Here is a 23,264-nt window from a genome sequence, read left to right on the forward strand (position 1 = left end):
AGTGTGAATAAAAGGCACAAGTATCCTCCTATTTCTAATTTTCGCAGAGTATTAAAGAATGTGTCTGATACGTCTAAACTAAGTGCTAGGAAGCATCTTTCCTTAACAAACCATGCCCCATGTAAATAGGAATGTAAACATTTATGAGAGGCTGGCTTTCATGTAACTGTGAAATGGAAAAAAACGACAAAGCAAATCGCCTCCCCAGAATTAGTTAATTTAGGTAATTTCCAGTGTTACTGATGGGGAAAACGGCAGGACAATGCTTGGTGGAACAAATGAAACTGCTCCTCCTTCAGCAACCTTTGACTTACAGGGCCGACCTCTTTTTTCTTTAACCACAAGCTAAAGTAAGACTGAGTGGGAGGCAAAAATTATTCTGAAGTATTAATCTGACCTATAGCAAAAAGAAAATGAGAGGTGCTGGGGGAAAAGGCAGCTACCTCTGGTTCTTCTGAGCTTGGTCAGGATTTTCAGTACAGAAGTAACAGTGGAAAACCACAGAGGACACGATTTCCTCTCTGGATTTATGACATGTTCTCTTAATACCTCTTCTCTGTGCCACGGATGGACTGGTAATTCTTTGTTGCATGCACAGTAGAACAAAAAAGGGCATTCCTCCACGAGGTTAACACCTAACAACTTGATCTGGAAACCACATGAGATCTGATCAGCTCTTTAGGCTCGTTCTTTACTGGAAGTGTAGCAGCCAGGAACAGCTTCATCGGACAAAACCCACTCCACGCCTGTTAAAGCCTCATGGCAAGGTGAAGATTCAGTACCTCCTATTTGTTGATTTAAGGCAGGGTGACTGGCTAAACCAGGACAATGTTTTGGGATACCAGGTTAAATACACAAAGTACTTTCAGCAACCTATCCCCACAAGATGCAGTTGAGAACAGATTCCCTGTGGACACCTGGTTTCTCAAGCAGAGGCTGCCTTCTCTCTGATGCCCCCTCATGCATCTTCCACGGATTTGTGACTGGTGTAACCAAAAAGGCACTTTTAGACTAAGCTAACATTGGGACTGATGTTAGCCCGGAAAGATCAGAGAGAGGATCAATCTGCAAAAATCAGAAGGCCTCCACTATTTGCCTTCTTTCAGTATAATTTCATTTCACCCAAGGGAAGGGAAGGACGTAGCACTACCAACTATATTAAGGCTACGAGCTTAGAAATGCAGTACAGGAAACAGAAGCAAGCTGTTACTCATTGCTTCTGACACATCCAGCCCACCAGACTGGAAACCGAATGTTTTTTCACGGCAAGAGCACCAAGCTGAGGTGTCTGAGGGAGCTCCCCTTTATTCCAGACGACTTCAAGGGAAGAACAAGATAATTTCCAGTGGTTTCTGAGTCTTGACTGCAACAATCGAAAGAGGAATAGAGTCGTCTTTGGCAGAACCTGCAATATTGTTTTTACTCACAGTCACCCAAGGAGAGGGCAATATTCCCTCCGCCCCTTCAGCCAACCAAAGCCAATCAATGCAGAGAAATATGGTACTTTGAGTAGAGAAGCTACCCTTACTGAACCTGCCAAGAGGGGAAGGGGCAGAAAGTAAAATCAGAGCAGGTTAAGACATTGCTACCTAGCTGTGATGCACTCTATGTTCTTTTAAACCCCAGGGCTCTGTTCCCTAAGGTTTGCTTTTTCATATATCCAAGTCATCCGCCCCTCTGTTCATCTTTTGGAAGTCAGTGCCTTAAGGAGATTTTAGAGGTGTCTACCATGTTTTCTTTAACTCTGGGGTGCCACTAGCAGGGAAGTTTTTCCTTTGTACCAGCTGGTCAGTTGGGTCAGGGCAGGAGGCTGGCAATTGCCCACACTGCTCTGAGTATGCAAACACCCGGCAGTCTTCTCTCCTTAGGAGCTGGATGGCCTGACAACATCCACTAAAGAACACAACACAACACGAAATGAATGCAAAACAATGAGGTGCTAGAGTGCTGAGGATAAAGAAGTGGAGCCATGAGGTAAGCCCTAGAAAAGGCTACGCTCTCAGCAATAAACACAGCGCAGTATTTGAGCAGGAATTACAGGAGGTCCTTCACCAACAGCGGTACAACAAGATGCAGCTCGAACATTCGCAGGCTAATCAGCAGTGATAGTGTTGAAACTGGAACAGCGTGTAGCCCACAGGCACCAGCCTGGCCCTCAGCCGCTGACAAACATCATCTTGGTATCCAAAACACTCGAGTCCTTGCAAGTGTTGAATGTTCACACTGTTCAAACTGCGGCCCTTGTGCTAAGAAGGACCGGCCTCTGAAGAGAGAAAGCTCAGTGAATAGCAAGCATGGGCAGGAGGGAAGGGACACGACAAGCACAAGCTGTACACCCACACTCACTACGACTCGGCATCACCTGAACCTCTGTCAGCTGAATGCCTTTGAAAGACGATGGCCAACCAGCAGGAAACATCAGGCAGAAAGTAATTCAGCTCAAGGCCAGCACCAGGCTTATAACCTCCCGACTTCTTCGTTAAACTGAACAACAGGAATTCCAGAAAGAGCAAGGCTAATAAAAAACGTCCACTCAAAGAAAGAAGCCTCCCTTCATTAGCACACCATTATTTCGGGACGAGTATCAGGAACACTCAAGCTAATGCAGAAAGTCTCCACCTATGTGGAAGCAACCTGGAGTTGTCCTTCTGTGAGGACACTAAAACCAGACCACATCATGAGAGACATGCTTTCAACAGAGCATTTCACCATCTCCTAAACCTCATCAAAACAGAAAAAGGCAGTTATTCCACCGGACTTTTAATTATGCCATGCAAAGTTTAGTAATGATAAATATCTTCCTTTTTTTTTTTTTCCCAAACACTGCAATATACCTTAATCTTTATGGATCAAAACCTAACCAGTTAAAGCCATGCCATACTGAAGTCCTGTGGAACACATGGCATTTGTCAGTAAAAACAGGTATGAGATAGGTCTATAATGATGTACAGAAAACAACTCTCTTTAGAAATGGTATTTACTATTAAAAAGGATGAAAACTTGATTAACTAGTTGCATAAAGTAGCCTTAAAATGTCACTAATTTCTCCTCAGTCCAACAATACAAAAGACAAAAAGGGCACTTTCTGCTAGGAACAAACCAGAAGCAATTTAAAAACTCAATAAAATAAAATAAAGAAGCTAATTAATCATTCTGTTGCACAAAGTACCTTGGGGGCACACAAGGATACAAGGATTTAATAACTAGAATTTTTGGTTATGCTGACAATCCAGATAACAACAGGACATCATTGCTGGTGCTCACAGCCTGGGAGGTAGCAGAACAGTACCAGAAATAGTCTAAAAAGTGGGTTAGTAACATAAAAGGGGTTTTAACTGAAAAATGAATCATTGGCATGTATTCCAAACACCTATTTCATCCCTGTACCAGAGTGGCAATCAGATCACAGAATCGTCTAGGTTGGAAGAGACCTCCAAGATCACCGAGTCCAACCTCTGACCTAACACTAACACATCCTCCACTAAACCATATCCCTAAGCTCTGCATCTAAACGTCTTTTAAAGACCTCCAGGGATGGTGACTCCACCACTTCCCTGGGCAGCGTGTTCCAGTGTCTAACAACCCTTTCGGTAAAGAAGTTCTTCCTAACATCCAACCTAAAACACTTCTGGCGCAACTTTAGCCCATTCCCTCTCTTCTTGTCACCATCATATTATTTTATAACAAGCATCCAACTCTTTTAATTCCCAGCCTTCTTTTGCAGAGCTCCGAAATCCTGCACACCACTGACACGCTCCCATTTTTAAGCAGGGAAACTGAGATACCTTTCAGGAACAGCTATGGCAGTGCTGAGTTAGGCAACTACACTGCACCCCACAAAATCCAGGTGGTAGAAGAATGCCTAATGCTACTTTGCAATCATTTCAAGCAGTGAGAAACGAATTACTAATTTACAGAGTGCTACCAGTACTCGAGAGTTTAGGCAATGTATGTGCCAAAGTGACTTTCACAGCACCAAACGAGGCATATGCACATATTCAAGGCAACAGGAATTTACAGCAATGCTATGAAAAGCACGTTGGAGCTCCCAGAAACTGTTAGCAGATAATCCAAAGCTCTGCCCTGTGTTCTTCATAACACTTAAGTTTTCTAGACAGTACTGGAACATTCAATAATCAAAACAGCGTACATTATCTTCTTATTTTCTCCCTCCTTCTGATGCAATTTGTTCTCCAACCTAATGAGACACAGGGCAGGTTTGCAGAATGTTCCTGCTTTCACGAGAACTGCTCTGGCCCCAGGAGAAGAAACCGACTGAAGTTACAACCGAGCTGTTTCGAGATTTGCTTTCATATCTGCTGGCACGCACCTCATTTCTCTGGGACTAACGCGCTTAATTCCTCTGCAATGAGCCTCCACTATGCAACTCTTGAATGACAACAAAATCTGGGAGGAAAACAAACTGAGGTATCTATATTGCCGTGGTTAATCTTTGGCTGTTAGATTTGCTGCAAAGGGTTATTCACTGCTGGTAAGGCCTTGCATTACAGCTCTTTTGCAGGGCAGTGAGCAGCAGAGGGCTGTGTAGATAAATACACGGTAGAGCCACAGCACACTTGCCTGCTTTTGTGCCCTTCCTCCTGCCCTGAGTGCCCATTTGATTCTCATCAAGAACCTCAGAAAGATCTAAAAAGCACTCAGAATAAGTAAGCAAGTGGAGCTGCTGAACCAAAAACTGCAGAACTGCCCTAAAGAAAAGATTTGAGACACTGACTATCAGGGAAGAGGACACATCTTGGAGGAGAATTACCCAGGCACAGAATACTAAAGAACAGTTTGCACCTCCATGACCCACAAACATCAGGGAACATGTTTTAGATTGGTAGTATTGAACAGAGAACTTCATAGGCTTAATTCTACTGTATATCTATATTCCTGTTCATTAACATTTGCCTAGGAAAACGAGTTAAAATCTCCAATCTCAGAAAGCCGTAAAAAGCAATGATGGATTCCATAACCATGGGGGAAAAAGGTTGAAACTTCAAACCCATTAACTTGCAGAACGTGCTCTTCTGTGGTGAAGAAACATTACAAATCCAAAGGATCTGAAAATTCCTAATTGAACACAGCACTATTTATTTTAGTGAAATTCAAGGTAGGAAAGTAACATTTATAATCAAAGATGACTCTATTTCATCCTAAGAGGACTAGAATCTATATATCAAGAATCACCCTACTTGCTTCTACCACTCATGCAAAAAAAAAAGCATCATACAGAGAAGACTACAGGAAATTCACCTTTGCATAAAAAGCATTCATCCTCACATCTTCCTGTAGGGTCTGTCCCCTACCTATTACTGAAAATTAATTGTACTGTATTGATTTTTGTAAGAGAATGTTTATCACAACCACGAGGCTAGCAATTTCTCTCATACCAATTTGAAATTACTCGGGACAAAACTTCTCCACAAATAGTCACCAATAATCACCTTCTTTACTCCAGGCTTAAAATGCCAAGTTTACAGTTACGCATATTAGATGTTTTAATTTACTATAAAAGACTAAACTATTAATAATGGTGAAAACATCTAGACTTTTTTTTTTTTTTTTTTTTTTACATATTTGATTGAAAGTTAGTCAATAAACTGAGGTCATCATTAAGCTAATCTGAAAAAAAAAAAAGGTTGTATTACGCCTCTGATTATTATGATGTGTTCTTTCTGCTCTTCAAGGCAGTACCCATAACTAAGAAATCCAACTAGCAGAAGACTAGAGAAGCAGCTGCATTATGCTGGGATAGGATGGGACAGGATGTAAAGCAAAGCATCCAGCCTTTCACCCAGTCTTTGGTTCTCCCTTTTGGATAGCAAGACGAACAAAGAAGAACCTCCTTGAACATCATGTTATTAATGAAGCCATTTCAGTCCAATGGAAGAAAAAATTCACCCACAGAGAGAGAACCTGTTGGCAAGAACAGGCATCACTATGTCAAATGCCACAGGTTTGCACATTTGTATGTTTTATACGGACACCTTTGAATTTATTTAAGCTTCTCCAGGCTATAGCACAATCTAAGGGATTCTGCAATGTATTACACACCAGACCACACACGACAGCGTCCCTAGCTGGAAGCTGTGGAAGGAAGTCAGCAAGGAAAAGAGACTTACCTTTTTTCATTTCCGTATGATTTCTGGGCAACTTTTGCATGGAGTATTAGCACTGTTTGATCACCTCGCTCCTTTAGGTAATTTCGCATTGCTTCCCTAAAAATTAAAAGACAGAATAAGTTTTGAAAGTTCTTTTGGTTTTGCTTATAGTTACAATAATCCAAAGGCCGCTTTAGGACAAAAAAATACAAATGAAATTGAAAACAACAACCGTTAGTACATTGATAGGGTGAAGATAACTTGTTTTGTTTGCTATGACAACTGCACAGCAAAAACAACAAACTATTTGGTATCAAGCTAGCAGTGCATCAGTGGTTTGTGGTCATTTACAGCTACTACTGCATTGTCCACAAAAAAGGATGTTTGCGATATGAAATCATCTCAATGCCTATCACTATAACACATTCAAAATCTGACTTTGTAAAATTCAATCCAAATATTCAATTAGAACCCAATTCAATATTGTCTCTTTAACCAGTACAGTTTCTCATGATAGCAACAAATTGTTCAGAAATTTCATTTAAGCTATTAACTGAATCAATACTTTTGTCATGTTTCTGTTAGTTTTCTTTTGGTTATGAAGATAAGAAAAAAAAAATCTTTATTGTTTGATCTAGTTTTCTAGAGAAATCTTTATTTCCTGCATACAATCAGGCCAAAAAAAAAATAATAGATTTTTCTATCATTCATCATCACTGTAATGACAGAAGTCATAAAAGCTGTAATTACCTCAGACACACCAACAGCCATTCCTTGAGAGAAATAAGAGAACAATACACCCTATCATTCCTCTGTATAATAATCTAACTGCTCATTAAGCAGCATGCCAAATTCAACACCCTAGGGTTTAGCTGTGTCAAAGTGCTGACAGAACATTTTTAAGTCCCTGGAGGAGCTTTTGCAGGTTGAATGCCCACCAATGCACTCATCTTCAAAGTCATCGACCATACAAACAAATTATGAATTTAACAGGAAGTTATATAAAGAGATGAAACCTTACAGAAGAGGAATTTTTTATGAACTGCACTGAACTGTTGAACTCCCTTTAGACAGACCTGTGACACCAAAATAAACTGACATCTTGGCTTCTCTGTAAAAACATTTCCAGTGAAAAAATACGGAAGACAAAAGCAAAATTTTGTCGGCGACACCTTTTCCAAAAGAAATCCCCCACATACAGTTTCATAAAGGAAAGCAAGTCGATGGGGTGGAGGCAGGGGGAAATGACAATAATCCAGCTTTGCTAATGACGTGTTTTAAATTCATGCATTTGCCATGCCTGTGTAAGACAGCAGCATGTAAGAGCAGAGACAAGTCAAATTATTGTTTTAGCTGAATTAACTTGATCTATTTACTTTCGACACTGGTAAAACTGATGCTTATCCATGACAATACAAATTGTCAGAACTGTCTCAAACTGCATAAACACTTTATTTGCAATCGTTGTTTACAAATATATCTTAAGCCACAAGACACATTTCACTGAGCAAATATTCTTACACATTATAATAGACCAGCTGCATTTAAGTGGGTTAAAAACTTTATCTGACAATTTGAAATATTCTATCAAAAGTACTGACATACTAAATTTAGAGCATCTGATATATTCAAAAACTTCTGGCTTGACTACCATTAAAAAAAACACCCCAAAACCCAGCAACTCAGTCACTAAAATGCTAAGTGCTACCTAATGTTTGTGTAGCTTTGTGTCCGGAAGAAATTCTACTTTTTCAACTGGTCAGTTGCTACAGCAGACGTATATGACCTGAGCTCCTAGGAGAACGAGGAATGTTCCCCTACAACTCCTCCTACTGATACAGAAAACGTGTAAGCACTGCAATCCTTACATGGCATTATTCATTACTAAATCTCAAACCTCTCCACAAAGGTAATACTATTGAAGTTTACACCTTATTACAAGAACAACTAGCACAGGATGAACAAAGCAGTAAGTATTTTCATTGTCAAGGAACTTGCAGAGCAAAGAAAAAAGAAGTTTCAGCATTTCCTAAGAAGCACATCTGAAAAAAATATCTTGTTACACTTGCATGAGGATGAATAGATTATGAGGCAAACAGGACTGTACAAAAAAAGCAGAATTAATTTTACCAAAACCAAATTAAATGCCCTTAACTTTTTTTTTTTTTAAAGCATTACATAAACAATTTATACTCCTAAAAATGTGAGACTTCCCCTCCCTCTCTCTTCAGAGAAAAGCAGTTTGGTTGCTTCCTTCTAGCCCCTCATATAGCTGAGGTTTCCAAGCTCTTGCCTTGGAGGATGGCTAGCAGTTCCCAGATGCCTACTCTATAATCACAGTAAAAAGCACCTGACACATCTAATAGCTGAAATCCTGCACATGAAATTTAGAGTCACTATATTTAAGTGATATCATAGTTAAAAGACATGACTAAATAGTCATTAAATTTGTTGGTTTTAAGTCACGGAAGGTAAACTCTAGCACTAACTTTAGGCTGATACTAACACGTGTTACTGCTCAAGATGAAGAGCAGTTCATGACTTCAAACAGTACCTTTAAATATCCCTAAAAATAGGTAGGTCAACAGGGAACAGCAACGTTTATTCAAATACAACTTTTAAGTCAGTATAGACCAATTTGATCAATTTTGCATTGAAATGAAGTTAAAGACAAACTAACCTGAACCTAACCAGAAATGCAACAAGACTGATATCCCCAACACAAAACGCAGACACTTTTCCCTCCATGCTTTACACAGTTTCATTCAAAATAGAAGTAGGCCAGAGTAATGCTGGGTTTCCATGTCTTTATACAGCAAGAACATCACACAAAACTGTGAAAAATTGCAGATCTTGTATACTTCAGAGGATTTTAACACAGTAGAGGCTTTTGATGGAGGCAGAGAAAAATAAATATTTGCACTGACTGTGTTACTAGTTTGAAAAATGTTGACAGCTTCTAGCATAAATTCTTTCCTAGAGAGCCCAGAAGCAGTTGAGGCAGAGTACTCCACAGTCACATGAAACACTTTCCAGAACGAATTGCCTCGATGGTGCTATTTCATGTCATCGCTGACTGCTTAGGCTTCACCAAAAATTGGGTAAGACTGCTCCTTGACAGCACCACATGAATTCTGCTCTTACCTGCAGTGTGACAGCACTAACGTTAACAGCTGCATTTTGCCAGGAAAGAATGCTGTTTTATGACTTCACAAGTCACTTTTAAAATAAAAGACATCTGGCTTACCTGTGGTTATCTAAAACTAAGCAGATTCACACCCTACTGAATAACCTACAATAATGGACATCTGAAGTCAGTGGGATTTATAAAAAGGCATTTTGAATAGCATACTAAAAACAAACAAGCCACTGGCTGTTCAGATTCTTCTGACTGCTAAATGCATACAATAATCACATTTTTAAAAAAGCTTTGATGTTTAAAATTCAAGGATTAGCAATTCACACTTTTTAAATGTGGAAATCCTTCTGGGGATGAAAAAGGAAACTTCTGAATATTCCCCAAAATAGAATTTCTTTAATGCTTACCTGGTAAGCCGTTTCGGTTGAGGTCGCTCTCCAAATTTCCTGAAAAAAGAAGAAGTTGTTAATTTAAAACAAAAATGTCTAGACATAATCCAAAATTAAATACTACCCCAATTTTACAGTTTCTGAAAATGTACTGGAAGATGGGATACTGTCTTTGCATTTCCTAGCTTGATTCCTATTACAATGCCATTCATCTTGCAACAGCTCCTCCCACAATAGCAGAGACATTTGTTATTTAGAAGACTAGATAGCTTTCTTTGCTGAATATCTACAAAGTATTTCATTTACACTAGTTATTTTAACACTAAACAAGTCTTTCATTTACTTGACACTTTTAAAAAATGCCTCCAGCGACTCACTCCTTTTCATTGTCTTTTCTGTCAGAGCCACGTCTACTTTTTCCCCAAATTACTTTTGAAAATTTACGGTATCACAACTACGTAGATAACCAGAAGCTCTCTGCATTGCCCAGAAGTGCCAAGAAAAAGCAGTTATTACCCCCAGAAATTAAGAGACTTAGCTCTGCGCTAACAAATCACAGCGACTTCTCCCCACTGGGATAATTTCTCAAAAATCTGTTTCTCTTTACGGCGCAAAAAGGATGACAACATACTTCATAGTGCTGGTACAGAATTATAGGAGAAATCTCTTGTGAATTGTAGCGAAGCACGAGCCAGAAATAGCCTGGTATACACCGAATGTTGTTTAGTCAAAGTGTTTTGAGACAGCTGCATTTCCTCCAGTGCTTTCGCTTGCTCTTGAGAGACTGTACGCCCCTTACACGAGCCTTAACTAACGTAAGAAAATGAGTTTACACAAGGCAGTAACACTTTTAGTAATAAAAATCAGCCTCAGATTAAACCAAAATCGTCAAGTAGAAGACCTGAGCAAAAAAGGATGGCTGTACACAGCGATGTACATCTGCTCAACCTGGTACGGAAGTACAACCGCAAAATAAAATGAGGACAAAAAAAAAGGGGAAAAAAAAGGCACTTATCAGCTCGAAGACAAACATCTAACAGGCTTAGCTTAACACTTTTCTATCTAAAAATAAACCGAGGCACAAGAGAGAGCGCTGCTGCTGTCAGTGCTCATAACTATCACTGCGCCTTGCCAAGCCCCTCGCTAAGCGGGCATATCTTTCCCTTCACACTTCCCAGATGAAGGAGAAACCCGCCCCGAATATTTCCCTACAGCAGCCGTGGAGGCTCCCCAGGACAACGAGGACCCGCCGGGGGAATTCCTGGTGGCATCACCGAACCATTTGTGCAGCCAGGCTGCCCGGGGCTGCTCAGCTTGGGGAATTACTCGCCGCGTTTCGATTTCATTTCGGTACCGCTCCAGATGTGCAAAGCGTAAATGCGCAGCTCAGGTCATTCACATTCTTTGTTTCACCCCCTCCGCACCTTTTAATTTACGAAGAGAAGAATGAAGAGGTGCCCATTTGGAGGACAGGAAGCGTTACACGCACGACATCTGCTTGGCCAACAGATGCAGCCCAAGAGGAGGCCACGAGCACAGCAGGAACCACGCAGCCCACAGCACTCCCAGCCCAACCCGCCTCTTCTCCAAGGCAGCATCTGCTGGTGCTACCTCTGGGCGCAGCAGGTAAAGCTGCACGAGCAAGGCATGGAACAGGTGAAACGACTCAAGGAAACAAAACCCATCCCCTTGGCTGGGGTCCAAGGCAGAGTGGAAGCTTTACAGGCCTCGTGAAAGCTTGAAGTCATTCTGGAGATGTGCAGCATCCCCTCACAGAGCCCCTGACTCAGAAATTGAACTCAGGTCACTTGACGCTGCGCAGCACCTCCCTGCACCTCCTGGCAGCCTTCCCCAGCCCCTGCCATCCACAAGAAAGCTCACGGCTTCGCTGGAATCCACTTGGGAACACACACAAATGCAACCTGTAGCAACACGAGCCTTCTGCAGAGATGATGTTACACGCGAGGCAAGGTAAAACAGGAGGAAGTTACAGACTCACATTTACTAAGTCCAATTTTTGACACGCTAATTAAATACAGCTATTGCTTCTCCAGTAACGTCATCTTACAGAATCACAGAATCTCCTGAGTTGGAAGGGACCCAGAAGGATCATGGAGTCCAACTCCTGGCTCTGTACAGGACCTCCCCAAAATCAGCCCATGTGTCTGACAGCATTGTCCAAATGTTTTTGAGCTCAAGCAGGCTCAGTGCCACAACCACTGCCCTGGGCAGCCTGTCCCAGCGTCCGAGCACCCTCCGGGTGCAAAACCTTTCCCTAACCTTCAACCTGACCCTCCCCTGTCCCAGCTCCACACCATTCCCTCGGGTCCTGTTGCTGTCCCCAGAGAGCAGAGAACTTGACCAAAGACCGGTGTTTGCACACCTCATCCTTGCTGTCAGTGATCAGCACCTCCCGGCACCACCTCAGCATCTTTTCAAGAATCCCATGAATGTTCTTGAGAGCTTACAACTCTTAAGCCCTGACCTACAAACGATAGTTCTCAATAGGCTCAAACTCCTCAGGCTTTAGTGAGAGAGAAACCCCGAGAGAACAGTGACAAACGGATGCAACCACCTGCAAGAAAAGGTATGCAGGACGTGAAAAGAAGATGGTTATCCTCTATTTCTCACAAACAGGAATTAGGAAATGCATCTGTCATCTCCAAATTTCATTCAAAAAAAAAGACTTTTCGTTGCTCTACCAACATTTGATTTTTTAGACTAAGCTGTGACACATACTGCTAGAGGATGCTGTGGAGGCTGAAAAAAGGACTTAAAAGCTTATATGAAAGTCTGGTACAGAACCCTGTTAGTTTCTATTAAACCTAATGACCTATTTTTTTCACAACCTTGTTCTCAGGAAACCCTAAACCGTGATCTACCAGCAATAAAAATCAGTCAGCATTTGGAGCTGTCTTTGATTCTTTCCTTGGTCATCTGCTGCTGACGGCCAGCAGGCACGGCCCAGTGTCTGTGCCCCCGGGAGCCCGACTATTCCACAGCAGCTGTTGCACCCAGGGCACCAAACTTTCAGTCACATTGCAAACCTCAAGATACACAAAAAAAAGACAGGAAAACTAGAAGTAGCACGTGTATTGCATTTACTGGTTCATTTGGTTTGCTCTTTCCATATGTTTTCAATTTGCTGTCGATACCTGTATCAGCAACGCAAGGCGACGTACAAGGACCACCAGTAACTGCCGTGTACAAGGCTGCTTAATGTTTGTGATGCCAAGACTGACACTCTGGAAGTGCAAGAAACATTTACAGTTTTGTGTTAAATGACAGACAGTGTATAAGCTATGATTGCAGTAATTTCAAGCTATTTGGCATGTTGAAATATAAGCCAGTTCAGTTTTGTCAGCATTACCTGACAGAGCTTGCAATATTTCTCTCACGTAGGCTTTTCCTGGATTTCTCTGCTCTGAGATTTCTTTCTGTATTCAGCATTTCTCTTACTCCTCTTTGTATACATCTTGAAAATATGCAGATTGATGCATTAAAAAATGTACAGGAAACAAAATGTATCACAGACCATTTCCTCTAGTGGTTATAAAATAAGCTAAATATATATAATTTGAAGTCCTAATAAGAAATTGTATATAATTATATCTGCATGCCCTCTCATTTCCTTATTTTTTACAACTCTCCAAGACTAAGCACTGCTTCAGGTGTACATTTCAATTCACAAAACTGATTCAGTGCAAACTGTGCTTCACTAACACACTGCACTGCAAACAGCAGCGCGAGCGCTAGGCTCACCAGGACCACTTGCTGCTGCAGACAGTTGTGGCGGTTCCAATAATTCTTTTCCCAGTCCTGTGTTTTCTCCAACCACCACTTTGTATCCTATTACTTGACGTATTTTACTTGTCCTCTGATACCTTGCATAAATTAATTTCACTTGCGTGTTCCGCACTGTAGAAATAACTCTGCTCGCACATCGTGTCCCAAATCACTCTTCTTTTCAAATCCATCCTTTCCATTTAGCAAGCCCCAGTTTGCCATTCAGATTTTTATTCAAACTTCTTTTTCTCTGTTCATGGAATGGGAAGAAGACGTATTCCTTCTAGCTCTTCGCACGCTGTACCTGCCTCTCAAGTAACCCTGGAAATGAACACTGTGCTAACACAAACCTTGTAAGAACACTAACTGCTCCTACTCAATTTTTTAATATTCTCAGGTTAGGTAAACATGACACAACAACAGTGGTAATTCTTAAATGTTTTCAGAAAACATCTGAATGCCAAACCCTATCAGGAATGCCTCACTCAGATACCATACACATTATACCACAGTTTCCTACCACTGTGAGAGTGGGAAGTTCCATCCTTGCCAGCATCTACATAAGAGCACAACAAAAATTTATCAGTTACTGTAAGCATCTACTAGCAGTACCCAACTTGTTTCTGCTACACAATCTTACTTTCTGTTGCTAAACTTAAGTGTTCTGGCTGAATATTTTTTTCCCCAATGACTCTGTGTTTCAAGTAAACTTTGGAAGGAAAAAATAAATTAAAACCAAGGCAGTTTTGCATTTGCAAGAACTATAAAAAAGAAATCCCAGGCTGTCCCATCCGCAACTTCGACTGAAACTTGGTGGTCGCTCAACTGCTGTAGCATCCTCATGCCTGGAATATGAACTTCACATTCTTCCGGCACTGGCCTTTAGCCAGGAACAACCCTTTCACAGTCCCCGAGAACGCCCATTCACCTTTATTTACTGAGCTCGTTAGCCTTAAAAAAATATTTCCGCAACCATCCAGTAGAGGCAAACTTCAGCAATTTGCCTTCAGAATTCTGTCTTCCCTTGGCCTTTTGGCGTGTAGCATGAGTATCATGGATCTGACTGTAAATAGGGGTCTCCTGAGAGGCACAAAGCAAAGGGGAGCTGTCGAATTTGAAGACAGTAGGAGTAACAGCTGAGTGGAAAGAGTATGCTGGTGAGGCCAGCACACAGGGAGTATCAGGAAGAGCAGGAGTTGGAAGACATGAGGGGCAGACTAGAACTGGCTAGCTGAGAAGAATGGGCTGGAGAAGTACATGATGGGAAGTGAGGCACCAGAAAAGCTTGATTAAAAGTAAAAGCGAAGTACTTGACTTAGCCTGAAGAATCCCAAAATGTACAGCAGATATCTACGTGTTGGTATCTGTGTAAGCAGCTCTTTTTGCCTTACACAAGCAGGAAGGGATGTTCTTGGTGTTGTGGGTTAGCCCCAGCAGGCAGCTAAGCACCACACAGCTGCTGGCTCACTTCCCCCCACTCCCAGTGGGATGGGGGAAGAGGAAAGGAAGAATAAAAAGCAAGAAAACTTCTGGCTCTGGATTAAAAAAAATGTTTAATAAATGAAGAAGTGGAAGAAGACAGAAGGAAAACAAGCAATGCGAGGCAATCACTCGCCACCTCCCACGGGTGGATTAATGCCCAGGCAGTTCCCCCAAAAAAGACTGCCAACCTCCCTAAGCCCTCTCCTATTTACTGCTGAGGACAACCGTTTATGGTAAGGAACATGTCTTGGGTTAGTCCGGGTCATCTGCCTGCTCGTGCTCCCTCCTGGCCTCTCACGAGCCCCCAGTGCACTCACTGCGAGGCAGAAAGGCCTCAATGCTGGGCAAACCCTGGTCAGCAACACCTAAAGCACGGGGGAGTGTTAGCAGCAGTGCTTTGGTCACAAACCCCAAACACAGCACCAAACCAGCTGCTAGGAAGCACATTAACCCCACCCCAGCCAGACCCAGTAAATAGGGTCACTGAAGGGAAAGCGTGTGCTTTCTGCAGGGGAAGAATACTGCTCAGAAGGAAACGTTCCTGGAAAAAAGTTATCCCATGGCTGTTTAATGCAAGAGTTCCGGCTCCTTCTCCTGAAGCAGAAACCTCCCGATGTTGTCAGCCATAAAATACGGCAGTCACTGATCCAGGACAGCACAAGGCCCGCAGCCTGATGAAGTGGTGAGTCCCACTTGCCTTAAACAAAGCTGTCAGACGAATGGGCTTTGAGACACGCACAGTGTACTTATTAGGGGATAGAGATGATTAAGAACACTAAATTAAATACAGAATAGAGCGACTACAGAAAGTTTTACTTCCTCAGAGGAGGTCTGCGGGAAACAATGCTTGAAATAGGAGGAATCTAATGAAAAGATCTTCAGATTTCTATAGCATCTCCGGAGACGTTTCAGAATACACTGCCCCAGTCAGAAAGAAAGAACAAATTCCAACCTCTGCTCTCCAACGACATGAAGTGACAATGAAGCCTGATGAGAGGCTGAAGTTACGTGCCAACAGCTCTACACCCCTGATTTCTGGGGAGTAGGTGGTATCCCGAAAGCCATTCATTGTGACAGGGTGGGGAGTGAAGAAATACTAACATTTCAGCCACTACAGGTACGCTGTGGTTGGGAGTGTGCTAAACGAAAACTTCTGTCCTTCCCTTGATCCCCGTTCTGAAAGCAGGCTGCTCTCAGATGCAACCAGCTCCGGCAGCACAGCCACGTACATCTGTGAAGGGACGTGAGGAGTCTGGGGCTGCACAACGAGACAAAAGCCTTTTAAAGAAAGAAAGAAGAAATAAGACAAGGAATTTGCAGGCATTTTTTACAGTTTTCCCTCAAAATCAACAACTCCAACGTATCTGGAAAGGCAGAAAATCTTTGAAATGTAAGTTTAGTCTTCAGCACAGGGCGGCTAGTCGTAACGGGGCCTACTGCTTCTCCCCCAACAAACAAAAATAATCTGCACCGAATTCATTTCAAGTGGCTGTGTGGTCAGTTATCGCAAGCCTATTAAAAGCTGTGTACAGGTTCGCCAGGATCGTTCACAGCACAGTGCTATTTCGAGGCTTACTGAGCTCGCTGAGGTTACCTTAGAGCTGGGGAAGTGAAATGCTAGGCTTTCAGTCAGTTTTACGTTTAAAGTCTGTATGGAAGATTAATATAGAAGTATCAATTTTCAGCAGTTAACTGAAACATTAGTTTATTTTTTTTTTAACCCCCCCTTTCAGCTGCTAACCCTTTCTGACTTCAGAGAATCCTCAAACTGTTTGGGTTGGGAGGGACCTCGAAGGCCACCCTGTTCCTACCCCTGCCATGGGCAGGGACACCTCCCACCAGCCCAGGCTGCCCAAAGCCCCGTCCAGCCTGGCCTTGAGCACCCCCAGGGCTGGGGCATCCACAGCTTCTCTGGGCAGCCTGTGCCAGGGCCTCACCACTCTCAAGGTAGAGAATTTCTTCCTATAGAAGAATTTCTTCCCATTTGCTTCCATGTGCTTATCACAGAGAAATTAGGGAGGTACTGAAGAAGCATAGAGGAAAGTTCATACTCAGCCTTCAAACTTGCTTAAAATTATCTTAGCATCTATATACAACAGCATCAACATCTAGGACGTACTTAAAAGACCTCAGGAGCCATCCCTTCGTTGCCTGTCAGTTAAAAACACTTCATACGTGTTAAGCAGTACACTGCAATCTACATGGCAAGACACCTACTCTAGATCAGCCTCATCTTGTTTTTACATATTTCCACATTTGCAGATTCCTACATTTTCTACTTCCAATAACATAAATTGCACCTACATTATAAGAAAACCAGCACACAGAGGTTTTAAAGCACAGGATTTTTTTCTTCATGTAAATGTATTTTCTGGTGCACATACTTCTCTGAAGGCAAGATGCAAATACTGCCAATATTTCTGCACGTTCACCTACACAACCATATTTTCTCACAAGCGTGTTGGAACACAACTCCCAAGAGAAAAGCTCATCTCCCACTAGGAAACAATATCCCATTTCCCACTAGGAAACAAAACGGCCATCTGTGATCCTGCACGAGCTTGACTACCCAACTTCACACAGTAGTTTCTTCTATATTTAGTATGTGTTTCACAGACTAATAATATCTGTTGATTCACACCATTTTTAATATGTTTGCCTATGTATTTGATTTTCTAAGTCCACCTCATCCCCCTCTGACTATTTGTAATGAGGCTGGAAATACGGTATTGTTACGAATCGCCAGTGGCGAATACAACTCAAAAAATAATGCTCTGGAGGGTTCACACACACATTTGTGCTCAAATAGAACATTTCACACTTAACTTTCACATGGATTAAGGTAGTGAATGAATGAAAATACAAATGGCTAAACAAAGGTCCCCGGAAGGAAAATTTTATCTTCTTTAAGACAAAAATGGGCTCACTACGCACAGGTGAGATCACTAAGGGAAAAGGAGAAGGTTGTACTCCCAGTAACACCCAGTGCTAAACAAACACCACATTAGAAGCAAAAACTAGCAAGAAAGAACCAAAACAAATAAAATTATATTGTCAAAAGAGAAATGATGAAAATTCTTCTTGCAGCCCCTCTTCAGCCCATGACTCCACGCATCCTGAACCATTCACAAATTCGGAGCAGAGTTCCTTTCCCCAGGCTCAGCCACCCCAACATCCCACACGTGTCTTTTCTTTGCCCTCCCCTGATCTCTGCAGTTTGCCACAACTGAAAGCCATGCAGCCAAATACGACCCAACCCGCACCGGGAGCGTTCCTAACTCCTGTGGCTTCTTTATCTGTGCAGCATCTCCGAGAAAGGAGTTCACAAATCCTCAGGCTACTCGCACCCTAAACATTTTATGGTCTTCTAATATCTCCTCTGACTTCGCAGAACCACAGATGTTGCTGTGCTACTTCCTCGGGAAAAATACTGCCATGGCTGGTGTTCAGGTCTGTGAAAGGTGCATCAGACACCAACGGTTATACAGATCCATTACTTCACAGCTGTGTGTGCATCTTAAGTGCTCTTTCTTGCAATGAATGTACTTGGATTCATGTAGTAAGACGCATCTAACTAAGCCACAGATAAATGATGCGTGTCAGGAGCTCTTACTCCTTCGACAGCATCACACACGTGAGGTATGGCAGCTGCTGAAGTGACATCTGTCTCCCTCCTTGTGCGAATGAAGAGCAGCGCACGCAGCCGCAGAATCGCACCCGGCCCTCGGCTCGCTCTCGGTTTTGCCTGCCCACAGCACTTAGGCCCTGATCCTGATCAGCCGTCTGCCATAACAAACGTTGCCATAAAGACTTTGTCCTGAAGATTAGGAGTTTAACCTACTTGTAAAAGAAACCATGGCTTTCACATCCACGCATAACATACAAACAGCCAACCTCAGATAACCTGCTTTGAAATACTACTGACCCAACGTACCCTCTCTTTCCTATCCATCCTGCAAAAGGAGATGAAATTAAAGCCCCACCAACTGAGGACATTTAAGGGATGTGAACAATGCATTCCTGCTGCTCCTGAAGTCCTTTCCTCACTGGAACGAGTGGACGATAGGCAGTCCAACTGCACTCTGGCCCTTTGGCAGTAGGGAGCAGCCCTGAAGTCACAAAACCAGGACGCTCTGTTGATCAACACACAAAGTGTTCCCTCTCTTCAAGGAAAAGAAAAAAAAAAAAAGACCCACCTGCTCCAGGGCGAATGCCAGCAGCCACGCACGATCACTTCTCTGTACTGCATGATCCTGCACTGCTCCGGCCTGTGCTCGCAGAGCCCTCCAGCCCCGGGAACATGTTCTGTGTTTGAAGCAAGCCTCCTACTGTACAGCGCTACGTACACTTCTGGCACCATCTCAAATAATGCTGACATAAATACAATAGAAAAGGCTCCGGTTCGGTTAGTCACGCCCTCTCACTGGAAGTCCCTGGTTCAATTAGGAACTCCCTCTCCCTTTTCTGACCTGCTTTCATCCTCCCACATTGCTTTCGTTATTGTCCTCTCTCTTTTCCATTCCCCAGATAAAGGAAATCAGAGCACCACAACTGCAGTCGACAGCTCACACTGCTATCAGCAAACAGGCTGACTTTCAAACAGCCTACAGAAGTAAACGAAGTCACTGGTTTATACTGGTCATACACACTTGGAGAAAGAACTCCATCCAGTAAATCAGTGTTGGTTCGCATGATTCTAAAAATGTAAGGTTTGGTCCGAAACAGACATCAGTTTACTGCAGACAGGACCCACACAGCTGTGCCACAACAATCTGGCAAGCAGATCAGTAATGTCAGCCTATTTTAGGACAAGAAAGTGACTGAAACTTTTTCTGTAGATGTATTTTCCCTGCTTTGATTTTTGCTTTAGGTACCTGTTTGCAAGAAGCTACAATAACTCAAAAATCTCAAGTACACCAAATAACTCCTCAAAGCGATAACTGATAATAATCAACTTAAAGCACGCCAATGAAATGGTAGGATGGTGCAGAATGTAAGAATCATCATCAAAAATGACTATATTTATAAAGATTCCTTTAAATTCACAGGCTACTAATTCTTTTTGACTGAATCCATAAAAATATTGGCTCAGAAATTCACTGGAAACTGCAGATTAGCACACACCTTAGCAGCTGGAAGGGTTATCAGCTCAAAAAATCAGCATGCCAACAGAATCTCCATCCCTAAAACACAATATAACTTGGCTCAGCTATTGTAAGCGCATGGGGAATGAGCAATATAAGACTCGTTAATGTTATCTTCATCCACTCAAAAAAAGCGACTGATAAGAAAAAGGAAAATAAATGCACATAGTTCACAAAATTAGCCACTAAAATAATGGTAAACTGCTAAGGCATGAAAATAGTCTGAAGCGTGGTTCCACATGCAAGGTCCCACATTCACAGCTTTCAGTGACAGCCCCCTTGCTGAGCGTACGCTTCCTAGGATGCTTCTTCTCCCTCTAGCCCCATAAATTTCCCCCTGGACTTCACCTTGCGCATCACCTGTGAATAGATATTTCACCAATGAACTTGGTTTTTATTTCTTAGGAAAGTGATTTTATCTCCCCTACTAAACTGTAATTCAAGTTATCACCTGGCCTTTAAAAAAAAAAAAAAAAAAAAAAACAAGTGGCTCCATTGCCTTTTATGATATTAGCTTTCTAAATATTGTGAAAACACAGCTATTGAGTAATAAAGCAAAGCTTTTTATGACCACTACCTTCCCATAACTGCAATTAAGGTTTAGTCTAAAGCAAGTTTTTTTCATTACATGCATAAGGAATCAACGTTACTAAATGTTGCTTCTGATGCCTCATTACTTGACAAAGGTCACGACACTTTTTAGGCTATGTTTCTGTCAGTATAGGAGCCCTCCTCTACACTACAGTACCTGAGGCTTTGCACGACCTGGGTTTCAATGTCTGAACGCCTGCAGTGTTCAGAGAACGGTTTCCCCTCTTCAGACCTTCCATCCTTAGCTGGGAGATGAGCATTCATCTGTGCACAGGGCAGCTTGCAAAAAAGAATAGTGAAAAAAGCACAAAACCTAAAGGTTCCTGGTTTTCTCTGAATCGCCACCGTTCGCTGTAATGCCAAAAATACACGGTAGAAGCAGAAATTGTGAATGATTTGCAAGGAAGTGGTAAAGAGCCATATTGAACTTACAAAGGAGGAAGATCCTCAAAAAGCCAGCCTAACCTCACTAACCATAAAGGCAAATCCGTACTTCTTCTGAACAGCTTTTAAGGACACAACAGGTTCCTGACAGGGACAGTCACTGGTCAGCCCCAAATTTCTGACTGCTGTTCTATGAGGGTAACAGGCGATAATTCTCCGGTGTGCCTTTCCTTACCCTACAGCCACAACAAGCAAAAGAGCTTTGTTATTTCAGCGGCTGCTTCCTAGGCACAACAACAAGAACACACCTAGCTGGCTCCCAGGGGCTGTGTCTCCAGGGGCAGCCCCACTGCAGCCTCCCCAGCCGCACCACCTGCAGCTCCCAGAGCCTCTCTGAGCGCCAGTTCAGCCCAGTCTAAGCAGGAGAGAGCCGGGGACACAGCGCCTTTTGGCTGCAGACAGCTGGTCAGCCACCTCCACAAGCCAACAGAAACCAAAAGAGATTACACAGAAGCAGCAGCTATGCTTGATTTTTTTTTTTCCCTTGAATCTGTTTTTCCTTCTAGCAAGCCTGTAACTCTCAGAGAAAAGAACTGTATGGAAGAAAAAGCACAAGAGAATTCTGTTACTTATAAAGTTAAAAATATATATATGCTATCTATATATATATTTACTGACTCAAATCACTCGTTAAAAAAAAAATCAGGAAAGAAAATTAATCCTCTTGCATAAGGAAAATTACTCGAAAAATGTCTTAATTATACTTCAGAGCCCCTGTTGGTAGGCCAACACTCTCAGTAGAGTTTACCTTAGAATAGCAGCGGACTGTTGGCCCAGCTGCAGTCGGAACAAAATGCCAGCTCAATGTGCTGCAACTATCTCTAAGGTTTAAGAGGGCCAACTCTGACAAAGCCTGGCTGTGACAGCGCCAGTCACTGACACCAGAAGGCCTCTCCCACCTCGGTGCCAGGTCAGGGTGAGCGGATACGGAGCCGTGTCCCAGCCACGTGGGCTGTGGCTTCACGGCAGCCGATGGCCCTGCTGCCACCACACAACCCTGGGGCTTCCTCGCCCAACCTGGTGCCAGTCACAACGCCCCACAAGCTGGCTAAAACCAATGACCCAGCCCAAACACCTCCGGGCAGGAGGGAGACGGAGAAGCATCAGGAAAGCGAATTGTGCTGCAGTAGTGCCAACCACCATGCGGCCAACACGAGCGCTGAGAGGTCGACAGTGTGCTGTCAGAAAGCTGGTGCATCCATCTTCCCTTCTGACCCATTTGTATTGTGCTTTACATTATGTAATAAAAATGATTTACACGTTCCATTTACTGAATTTATCTTGTTTCAGGACCTGTAAGCTGACTGTGATAAAATACGCAACGCTCAGCCCACCAAAGGATAAGTTTCAAGAGCCCTTTAAAAAATCTTTACTGTATTTTCATACTTCTAAACAACACCTGGGGGAAACAGGGACCATACCCTAGCATCTCCTTCCTCCAGCAGCTCTATCAGTTGAGTCAACTTCTTATGTTTTAAAATCTTTTATTTCTTTTAAACACTATTCTTACTTTTTGTGTCCTCTCCCTTCACTCCCTTCCCCCCTCCAACTTCCCCACCACAGCAATTCTTCAAAAAGCGCCATGGAAGCAGCTCCTCCTATTAATTAAAAGAAAATTACTACACTTATGTAAGCTTACTTCTCTGCAACTGTGTCTCATCCCCTGCTTCTAGATCTGTAAAACAATTGTCAGCCTTTAATCAGAGCACAGGTATCAGCTCAGAAGCAGGTTTTCCTGCACGCAGCGTTCTCCAAATGGTCAAATAAACTCAGCCTCCTTGGTAGATGCAAGCGATGACATAAAATCTGGGAATACACGCACTTTTTAACTAAACCCTATTTGGCACCAACCTGTTTTACAAAATTACAGGTTTTCCTAGATTTCAGACGTTTTCTTGTTGCATCACCCAGGAATTATGTGGTTACATCAACATCAGCCGGCTGCAGTTGCACAAGGAGCTGTCACTATCCTAGAATTAATCGATCTCAAGTATATTGTTTTGTAATTAAGCTTGTGAATACATCACCCCATGAATATAAAAGCAGCAGCAATAAACACATCCCAGAGAAGAGGGAGAATTAGAGGCTCTTTTTCACTTTCGAGGACAGCTAAATCACTTGGAGGCCGTTCTTCAGCAGCAAGCTCTCCCTGTGGCTGCGCTAGCTCTCTACAAGCGGGGAG

General features: G+C 42.6%; 1 protein-coding gene across 2 annotated transcripts in view; it reads right to left on the bottom strand.

The window, feature by feature from the left end:
- Positions 1 to 23,264, bottom strand: part of RBPJ (recombination signal binding protein for immunoglobulin kappa J region) — a 58,097-nt gene that overhangs the window by 18,469 nt on the left and 16,364 nt on the right. Inside the window, exons 1-3 of one of the 2 annotated variants that reach the window (XM_084285495.1) lie at positions 16,005 to 16,126; positions 9,654 to 9,692; positions 6,129 to 6,224 (exon numbers count right to left, since the gene is read on the bottom strand). In XM_084285495.1, coding sequence (XP_084141621.1) covers positions 6,129 to 6,224; positions 9,654 to 9,692; positions 16,005 to 16,006 — 137 coding nt within the window. In that variant the 5' untranslated portion in view covers positions 16,007 to 16,126. Of the gene's footprint in view, positions 1 to 6,128; positions 6,225 to 9,653; positions 9,693 to 16,004; positions 16,127 to 23,264 lie in introns of those variants that run through there. The other variant, XM_084285496.1, reaches the window with a different exon arrangement.

Source organism: Netta rufina, assembly GCF_964035555.1.
Source record: "Netta rufina genome assembly, chromosome: 4".
NCBI classification, from domain to species: domain Eukaryota; kingdom Metazoa; phylum Chordata; class Aves; order Anseriformes; family Anatidae; genus Netta; species Netta rufina.